Source organism: Mauremys mutica, chromosome 2, assembly GCF_020497125.1.
Source record: "Mauremys mutica isolate MM-2020 ecotype Southern chromosome 2, ASM2049712v1, whole genome shotgun sequence".
Lineage (NCBI taxonomy): Eukaryota > Metazoa > Chordata > Testudines > Geoemydidae > Mauremys > Mauremys mutica.
Genome location: NC_059073.1, coordinates 280,890,630 through 280,900,971, shown reverse-complemented (window position 1 = coordinate 280,900,971; position 10,342 = coordinate 280,890,630). Strand labels below are relative to the sequence as shown.

At 44.1% G+C, this 10,342-nt stretch overlaps 1 protein-coding gene across 3 annotated transcripts in view; it reads left to right on the top strand.

Moving 5' to 3' along the window:
- Nucleotides 1-1,512: 1,512 nt before the first annotated feature.
- The window catches only part of NUB1 (negative regulator of ubiquitin like proteins 1), a 35,181-nt gene continuing 26,351 nt past the window's right edge, over nucleotides 1,513-10,342 (top strand). Inside the window, exons 1-4 of one of the 3 annotated variants that reach the window (XM_045006654.1) lie at nucleotides 1,513-1,656; nucleotides 3,452-3,644; nucleotides 8,251-8,368; nucleotides 8,482-8,649. In XM_045006654.1, coding sequence (XP_044862589.1) covers nucleotides 3,637-3,644; nucleotides 8,251-8,368; nucleotides 8,482-8,649 — 294 coding nt within the window. In that variant the 5' untranslated portion in view covers nucleotides 1,513-1,656; nucleotides 3,452-3,636. Of the gene's footprint in view, nucleotides 1,657-2,027; nucleotides 2,561-3,451; nucleotides 3,645-8,250; nucleotides 8,369-8,481; nucleotides 8,650-10,342 lie in introns of those variants that run through there. The other 2 variants (XM_045006656.1, XM_045006657.1) reach the window with 2 other exon arrangements.

Below are 10,342 nucleotides of genomic sequence, written 5' to 3'. Positions count from 1 at the left end.
ATGCAGCAGACACCGACAGGAGTTTTTCAGTATAGGAACACCACCTCCCCAAAGGACATTATCTACGTCGACAGAAGGACACTTCTGTTAACATAGTTGTGCCTACAGTGGCGGGGTTGTCAGCATACCTATGTCTCTGAATTACATAGTCATGCCAGTCTAAGTTTTAAGTAGCAAAGAGTCCTATGGCACCTTATAGACTAACAGACGTTTTGGAGCATGAGCTTTCGTGGGTGAATACCCACTTTGTCGGACGCATGTAGTGGAAATTTCCAGGGGCAGAGTGTGTGTGTGTGTGTGTGTGTGTGTGTGTGTGTGTGTGTGTGTGTGTGTGTGTGTGTGTGTGTGTGTGTGTGTGTGTGTGTGTACACACAAGCAAGAAGCAGGCTAGAGATAACGAGGTTAGTTCAATCAGGGAGGATGAGGCCCTCTTCTAGCAGTTGAGGTGAGAAAACCAAGGGAGGAGAAACTGCTTTTGTAGCTGGCAAGCCATTCAGTCTTTGTTTAATGCTGAGCAGATGGTGTCAAATTTGCAGATGAACTGAAGCTCAGCAGTTTCTCTTTGAAGTCTGGTCCTGAAGTTTTTTTGCTGCAGGATGGCTACCTTGAGATCTGCTATTGTGTGGCCAGGGAGGTTGAAGTGTTCTCCTACAGGTTTTGTGCTACCTGTGGGATTCACATTTAAAAGGTTGCAGCATCAGCTATCCTGGTTACATTCACAGTGCTGCCTAAACAGGGTTTGTCTACACAGGGAAATTGACCAGCACAGCTATTCTGGAGTAGCTCAATTATACCATAATAAGGATCCTGGAATAGCTAATGCTGGTGTCAGGGGCGGCTCTAGAAAATAGGCTGCCCCAAGCAGCGCGGTGCGCTGCGCCGCCCTTCCTCGGTCCCGCGGCGGGTCCCCTCTTCCCGCGGCTCCGGTTGAGCTCCCGCCTAGGCAACAGCTTGGTTTGCTGGTGCCTAGAGCCGCCCCTGGCTGGTGTCAACTTCCCCCATGCAGACAAGGCCAGAGAGAGGATCCCCCAGGATACCTGGGCGCCTACACGTGCAGATGGGCCCTGTGAAAAGAAGGAAGAGAGGAGACACGAGCAGCGGGAGGAAACCTTGGCAAAGCAGGGCACGTAAGAGAACGAGGAATGGTTCTTTCGCAGAGTCTCTCTTTCCTGGTAGGCAGCAGTTCCCCTCGCTGCCACCCTCTCCCACGTCAAGCCCTGACCTCGACGTGTAAAACGGAGGCAGCTACATCTAAATGTTCACGTCCATCCCCATTTACAGTGACCGGGGGCGGGGAGGTGTCTCCCGTTCCTGCCCCGCCTCTTTTTTACCACGGCGGGGCCCGAGCCCCGTTCCCGCCCCGCCTCTTTTTTACCACGGCGGGGCCCAGGCTCGGGCCCCGGCCGGTTACCTCACTAGACCCCCCGCCGGCGCCCGAGCGGATGGCGCCCCCTAGCGGCGCGCAGGGATCTGAGGCTAAGATGGCGCCGGCGCCGGCGCCAGCCTTCACGTTTCCTGCACACGTGAGATTCGTTCCCCGCACCTTTCGCCGCTTCCGGGCTTCCGTAGGGAGCCGGCTGCCCCGCCTCCCGCTGACCCTGCGAACGCGACGCAAACAAACGGCCGGGAGCCCGCCGAGCCGCGGCAGATACACAGGTGAGCGATCCCCCGGCGGGTGGGGGCGGGGCCTTCCCGCCCCTGGGAGAGACTCAGCCACGCGCTGGCGCTGCCGGGCCCCGCCCCCTCCCCTTCCTCAACTGTCCCCGCCCCCAACTGCCTCTGCCGCCTGCTGTGTCGGGGGGACGCAGGCGCTGTGTTGCCCGGTGCTCCCTCCACACACACACACTCGGCGCGCAGATTCTCCCCCCCCCCCGGGAGGAACTCGCCCCGTGACCCGCCGACCCTGCGTGGGCATCGCGGCGCCGGCCACTGGGCAGCAGCCACCGCTGGGGCCAAAGACGGCGGCTGGGCTGGGCGGGGGGGCTCGGCCGGTCTGCACTAGCAGGGGCCGGGCCCATTGCTCGCCCCGGCCCCCGAGTGGCTCTAGCGCCGTGACACGCTGTGTTAGGCGGACAGGCCTGGTTAGGTTAGAGGTGGGGAGAGGGCTAGACGACACGTGTTTAACCCTCCTCCCCGCCTTGCTCTGCAGCCCTTTAAACTGCATGGGGAGTGAGCTGCAAACCTGAGCTCTAGATGATGCTTAAAAATTAGATTGACTTATGTGGCTCAGGGCTGTGAAAAATGTCTTGCTTTGAGCGCCGTAGTTAGGCCGACGTAGCGCCCAGTGAATTCTTCCATCGATGTAGGAATTGCCTCTTGGCCCAGGTCTACACTACCTATAACTACATCGCCCAGGGGTGTGGAACGTTCACACCCCGGAGCGACACCGTTATACTGACCTAATTCCCACTGTGGGCAGCCCTGTGTGTATGGGAGAGCGCCTCCCATCTACATAGCTACGACCTCTCCGGAGGTGGAGGACCTATGCTGATGGGAGAAGCTCTCCCGTTGGCCTAGGTAGCATCTTTACCATGCTCTACAACAGCACTACTGGAGCAATGTAAGTGTAGGCAAGCCCTTAGAGAGATGGATTAATCACAACAGAAACGTGCTTCGCATCGCTATAGGAAATGTCTGCACTATGGCGCTACAGCTGCAGCACTGTAGTGGTGCCCCTATGGTGGCTGTAGTGTTGACGTAGACGTAGCGTTTTACTAGTGTATACGGGTCCTTATAGAGCATAGCATACCACCCTACTCTTACTATATTTGGATACTTTATATTTAAAAATACACCCAAGTTCTGGAACTGGTCGTACTTTTTATCACCATAGCCACATATCCTAAAGATAATGACAGTGCCATTCCCCCTTTCCCCCCCCCAAATAACTAGCCTCTCATTTCCATTAAGCTTGACTTTTTGACCTGGTTAAGTCGAAGAGTGCCACAAAGACCAAGTTGCATTTGATTATCTGCAAATGGTTAAGGGCAGAAACAGCCAGTGCCACAGAAAGGGAAAATGTAGACCTATAATTATTTTAGTACTTACATACCAGTCTGCACTTATGAAATACCCCATCACTGCTGCATCATTCTTTCACTGAAGCAGGGATGCTGATTTTGCAGGAGCAGTGGCTGTACAGGCCAGCTTTCTCTGGGAAAGTCCAGGTCTGCATGCCTGGTAGAGAATCTGCAGTGTATGGATCCAAGTCCTTCCATGGAACTTCTAACATTAATCACCATGACGCTACTGTGGTCTTTAGGTCCCTTTTCAGGAGACCATGCCACATCAGCTTCCCCCTTGAGCTGGCCATGCCGCCTCACTTCAAGCAAACCCCACGTTATTTTGCTCAGCAAGCTTTCACCACGCCCCGGGTATTTCCCTGCTCCCCTCCCTCTATGTGGCTACCAAATCTTATTTTTTTACCCATTTTCTCTTGTGTATCGTATAGAATAGGGGAGCAACTGATTCTGTGACTGCTTTTTATTCATAAACATCTGATGTTACATTCAAAACATCCATTGGGAAATACCCCTAATCTTTTATTGAAAACAACTTTGGGAAATACCCCATAGCTTTTAGTGACGCATCACAAAAGTGAAAGTTGAATCGTTCCAGGAACATTAATGTCGGACAATGGAGAGGTATGTCTAAATGTTTTATTAAGAATTCTGTTTTGAATACTGCAGTTTACTTGTCATAAATGAATATTAATAGTAAGATGAGAAAATGGCTCTAAACTTTCTGTTTAATAAACATGGATGATTTTTATAGGTAAAAAGGTGGCTTGCATCTTTGCCTTTACAAAAGTGAAATTACTTTGTTTTTTATATAAATATTCTTAAGATAGTTTGTTAGGAGTAAAATACATTTAACTTATGATTTTTCAGTCCCTATTTTCTGCTTTAATAGTTTAATAAAAATCACAACTAATTTTGATTTACAAAACTATACCAAAAAATGTTCATAGTAAAGCCACTGTATGTATGATCAGTTTTCAGATTCAGGTTGAATTTAAAATTCTGCACATTGCTGTTAGTATATTCTCCAATGTGACAAATATATTTTGAAGACTTAGGGAAGTGGAAGCTGTTACAAAAAGAACGGATCTGGAGTTTTAGTAAAACATCTAAAGGAGGTTTGCATGTAGATACAGTGTAACAATTTGAGATTTTTTTATCTGGTCTCAACAAATGTCAAAGTCTCTGTTACTTGGCATACATTTAAGGCAATATATGTTAAGTAAAATATCTGCTATGAAATGATTTCCAGAATTCAAAAAAAAAAGATAAAAGTAGTAAATAATAATGGGGTAAATGAATAAAAAGTTGCCTAAAAATAAGTGATTGTGTGCGGATGAAAACATAGGGGGAAGGCTGCATTAGTAATACCCCCAGTGGTTTATTCTTATTTTTTGGAGTTCAATCTATTTATCCTGTTTCCACTTCTTTTGGAAGATGATATTCTGCCACTGCCTAAAAAAAGTCCCTTCAAGTAAAAGATTACATTGCTCACTCTGTGCTGTAGCACCAGGAACTTCCAGGGACTAATAATCAAGAGTGTATGTGTGTTAGGCCCTTAAGCCTGGAAAAGGGCTACTACAAAATAATAGAAACAAAACGGACAGGGCAGCTTACATCAATTTCTACACAATTTACTTTTCTTTTTAAAAACAAAAACCAAAACAGTTTCTTGTCTTTGTGGTTGCAAAGAAGCTTCCAAATGTCATCCAAGTGTAAATTGATTTAGTGTCGATCAGATTACAGGGAGACTGTCCCCTGGTAAGGGTAGCCTTTGCCTACAAGTTAGGTTTTTCTTTTTAGGAAGGGAGGACTTTTTCAAAATCAAATATTAATAGAAATGTTTCTAATTTTTTTCCCATTTCCTATTAACTGTCTGTAGCACTGTCCTAATATACAAGATCAGAAAGTGAAACTATCTACAAGCAAAAGAGAAACTAAATAATCTTTTTTAACCACCCAGTTTTAGAGGAATGAATGTGTAAATGCCAACATTTAAAAAAACATTTCCATGTAAGCTGAGAAATACTTTTTCTAAATAAGCTTGGGTGTCTAGGGGCCAAAAGTCCTCCATCAGAAGCCTTCCTGTGCATTCACATTTTCCCCTTGTATCTCTTCCATCTCTACCTCTTCCCTCTCCCCACTACCTTGGTTTCCTAATTTACCAGGATGTGACTCCTCTAACTTGGTAGGCCAATATTAGCTGTTCAAGAGTCTTACCTTCCCCCTCTCTGAGCCCTGCTTTCACTCAGGGGCGGCTCTAGGATTTGCGCCGCCCCAAGCAGGGCGGCGTGCCGCGGGGGGCGCTCTGGCGGTCGTCAGCCCCGTGGCTCCGGTGGACCTCCTGCAGACGTGCCTGCGGAGGGTCCGCTGGTCCCGTGGCTCCAGTGGACTTCCCGCAGGCATGCCTGCGGACGCTCCACCGGAGCCGCAGGACCAGCGGCCCCTCCGCAGGCACAAATGCGGGAGGTCCACCGGAGCCGTGGGACCAGCGGACCTTCCGCAGGCATGCCTGCGGGAGGTCCACCGGAGCCGCCTGCCGCCCTCCCGCGGGACGCCGCCCCAAGCACGCGCTTGGCGCACTGGGGTCTGGAGCTGGCCCTGCTTTCACTTTGCCTATTCCGGCAGAGGCAGAGATGGAGTGTTAGAGTCACAAAGCAATTTATTAACACGAAGTAAAGGTTACCTGGTAGTATCTCATGCCTTTTCATAACATCAAGTTCTGTAAAACATAACTCTTTATTTGCTGGTATTCAGAGGCTAAGGTACACACTAGTGCAACCTTAACTCTGCCCCTCCTGAGGTTGACAATAGCCACTGTGGAATTATCTGCATGCACTTCAGCTGTGTTTGCTTTTTTAAGTGTAGCTGTGTTGAATAGTGAAGGGATTAGTTGGATAAATTTGTCAGAGCTGTGATTGTGATATGAGGTGATCTGCAGGGCCCTGGCCTTTGGGAGCGGAGTCTCTGAGTGCATTTGCCTGCCCCTCATTTTGAGTGTGTACCCTGCGGGATGCACTTTGCCTCATTTCAGGGCTGAGTTGTGTAGAGTGTCAGTAGCTGAGCCCAGGGTCATCTTCCCATGAGGATTGTCAACAGTGAAGTAGGATGCATGAGTGATATGTGAGTGTTATGGTGGGTAAATGAAAATTTAGTAGTGGTAGACGGAATCCTGTGTGTAACGGGGGGGTAGGGGTGTAAAATGGATTAGGCGTTTGAGTAGCGATATGCCTAGCAATCATTCTCATGTATCATCATAGAGCATGTGTAATTCATTATCTTTCAGAAAATACTTAGAGCCCTTTCTAAGTTATCTGTACAAATTAGCAGGATACATTTCCCAAAAGTAGAAAAATCCTTAACAGAGGCGGTAGCAGCATGCCTAAAGGTCGTTCTCAGGCTTCTGCCAAGGGTAGGGTTTGAATTTATAGTGTATGTGTGTAGCTCAGCTTCAATGATATCTGCACTATGTCCCCTGGAGCCACTAAATTACTGTGACAATGAATTGCCGACACACCGTCATGCATAGGCTTGCTGCACATGCACCTTTCAATCTCTGGCTTGCTAGTTTTAGCACATACTGTTCTAAACAGCTAAACTCTTCCATATTAACTTTGTCAGTATTAAGTATCAGAGGGGTAGCCATGTTAGTCTGGATCTGTAAAAAGCGACAAAGAGTCCTGTGGCACCTTATAGACTAACAGACGTACTGGAGCATAAGCTTTTGTGGGTGAATACCCACTTCGTCAGATGCCACTACATGCATCTGACGAAGTGGGTATTCACCCACAAAAGCTTATGCTCCAGTACGTCTGTTAGTCTATAAGGTGCCACAGGACTCTTTGTCGCTTTTGTCCGTATTGTTTTTCCAAAAGGGCAGTGGGTGCCATGGACCAGCTGAGATAAAATGTCAAGTGAATGAGATCAGTGCGGGGGACAAGTAGAGCATGGTATGTGGAAAAAAGAAATAAAAATAACCTGTTGATTTTGTAAAATGCTGGCTTTTTTGGAGGGCTGTATCTCAGGAACCCCTTGCTGAAATGACCCCAAATTTGGACCACTAAAACTACCCAGCACCCCCATGAGGCACAGAAATTTTCAAGACAAGCTGAGTAAGCACGCCAATTTTAGAGTTGATCTTCAAACAGAAAATGCTGCTCGACCTTCAGTATAGCAGAGTTGACACTTTGATATAATGAGTGTTCTGATTTGATTCAATGGGGGCCGTAAGTTTAGCTGAGCTAATAGCCTCCTGCTTATCCAACCAGTGAGAGAGTAAACTCCAGCAGACAGCAGGAGTTGAAACTATTCCTTGGCTTCCCGCTGTTGCCACAAGCTGCCAACATTCCCAGAATGGTAGCTAGGTAGGTTACTAAAGACAGAGCAGTCGTGGCCAAAACCAGGACTGTTGGCAGTTAAGAAAATGGAGAAAAATAGAGCATATGTGGTTTAAAAAGTGATTTAAAATTTTTAGTTTTTATAATCCAAGATGTCACTGGTACCCTAAAAAACATTGGGCCCTGATCCTCTGTGCAGACCCAGTGGTTAACCTGCATGGAGCCAGCTGCAGGAGCAGGGTCTTTGTTTTTTTTTTAATATATTATTTTTAACCTATGAATTTTCCTTATAAACAGTGAAATTACAATAAAGAGAAGTATATAAAAGCAAACTAAAGAAAATACTGTAGAATTGTCAGCAAATTTCCATCTCCATGTTTAAATGAAATCTGAAGAGTTCATTTATTGGTTTCACATTGTACTTCACTTGTTTGGTTATTTATATTTAAAAACTGCATTACTGATGTTTTGCTGGCAGCCATTATCTTGCTGAAATCAACACTGGCCAACACATTTCCATCCTCCTGTGCAACTGGTGTAATAAAATGAAAAAATGTTAATGTTTAAATAGAAAAGTTTTCCCAATTATAACATAATTATCAGATCACAATAAAAATTGAATTAGAATCTTTGTAAATTTGCTTTGAGTGTATTTTTAAAATCCTATATTAAATGCAGTCTGCCTACAGAACTCTGAACAATACAGTGCATGTTCCCTGAGGCCCAGATCCTCAAAGATATTAGGTGATTTAAGTAAACACCGTGGGAGATAGATGTCTAAATACCTTTGAGGATCTGGGCCTGAGTTAAACAAGGTATTTTGATTCATCAGAGAAACAACCATACAAAAAGATTAGTTTTTTTCATTTTTCCTATTGTGTTTTGTATTAAAGAATGGCGCAAAAGAAATACCTTGCAGCAAAACTTAAAAATTGTTTAAGAGAAGACAAAATTCAGCTTTGGAAACCTCCATACACAAATGAAAATAAAGAAGCTGGTCTGGAATTGAAGGTATGTATTCTGCCTCATTGTTCTGCTGTCATTTTTTTTTTCACTTTTATTTCATACACGACACATTTTACTATTTTATGTTTTACCACTGTATGTTTTTATTTTTCTGTTAGGAGCTTGCGCAGAAATATTCAGCCAAGGTGAAGCTCAGTGAAAATGAAACGGAGTGCATTCTTGAAGAAATAAGATGTGAAGCAATTGAGCGTGGAACAGGAAATGACGCTTATAAGACAACAGGGGTTGCAAAACTTGAAGTGGTTTTGCCTCCTAAGATGAGAAAAGTAAGTCTGTATACGCTAAAGTTATGAAAAGAAGCATAACTGAAATCTATAGTAAAGGCCGTACAACTTTCATTAATTCTGTATCTGATGCAAAACATTTCATTTGTGCAAAAAAGCTAAATTGGTTGGAGGAGGAGGGAATTCAGTTCAGTCATAAAACTATCTAGGAAAAAAATATAACACGTTGCAGCTTTTCCCTCTTTAGGGTCAGTCAGAAACAAATTCTGAGTGGGGAGGAATAGCTCAGTAGTTTGAGCATTGGCCTGCTAAATCCAGGGTTGCTAGTTCAACCCTTGAGGGGGCCATTTAGGAAACGGGGGTAAAAATCTGTCTGGGGATGGGTCCTGCTTTAAGCAGAAGGTTGGACCAGATGACCTCCTGAGGTCCCTTCCAATCCTAATATTCTATGAAAAATGAACCAAATTTAATTTGATCTTTTCTGATCTCACCAGTCAAGTTAAAAGTAAATGTATGGTGCTCATTCAGTTTTACTACTTCTATAAAACATCTAAAGTTGTCAGTATATGGATATTGTTCCTTTTATATGTTCTTTGTTTAATCACAAAATACTTATTTAGGCACAGTAAGTAAGCCCAAAACAACACTATCTTTTGTCATGTAAAGGATACTTATGTGACAACTGTATTGGCAGTTAACTCAAGCGATTAACGCAAAACAAATCAACTAGATTTAAAAAAGATTCACGATTAATCACACTTTTAAACAATAATAGAATACCAATTTAAATGTATTATAAATATTTTGGATGTTTTTCTACATTTTCCAAATATATTTATTTCAATTACAATACAGAATACAAGGTGTACAATGCGGGTTTTATATTTTTGTTTACAAATATTTGCACTGTAAAAAGATAAACAAAATAAATAGTATTTTTCAGTTTCTCATACAAGTACTGTAGTGCAATCTCTTTATCATGAAAGTGCAATTTACAAATGTTTACATCGTTACCTGAAAGGGAGAACAGGCGTTCGCATGGCACTGTTGTAGCTAGCGTTGCAAGGTATTTACGTGCCAGATATGCTGAACGTTCATATGTCCCTTTGTGCTTCATCTGCCATTCCAGAAGTCATGCTTCCATGCTAAATTTAAATTGGTATTCTTTTTGTTTAACAATGTGATTAATCACAACTATTGTTTCTTAATCTTGCGATTAATTGAGATTTTTTTAAAATTGTTTCACAGTCCTAGTATTTACTTTAACTATGATATACCTATGTACTTGGGTAATACTGTAAATTGTAAACTTAGCTACTTTAAATGGTAGATGTATGGCTTTTAATGATGCAACCTACAGATATGCTTGCATTGGTTAATCCATGGGTCAGCTAACTACTTTCCCAAACTAGCCATCTGAGGCAAATTAGCTTGAACTGGCTAAGTCCATTGCTTGAACTTGTCGCAGAGTGGAAAAGATAGTTTGTCTAGTGTGTCTTGTACACTTGACCATGTTACAAAGCCACCAGATAGAGGACTCAGCATATTTGAGAGCTTTTCTTCAAGAAATATCAGGTCAGAACTCTAGTACTGTATATGACTATATAGCTGGGTAGATGAGGACATCCATGGACACCATGCTCATGTACCTTCCTCAAGTCAGCACTGTTAGTCCCTGGTTTTCACGGTTTCTGACAAAAACGACTAAATTTTCCTCAACATTTAAAAAAAAAAT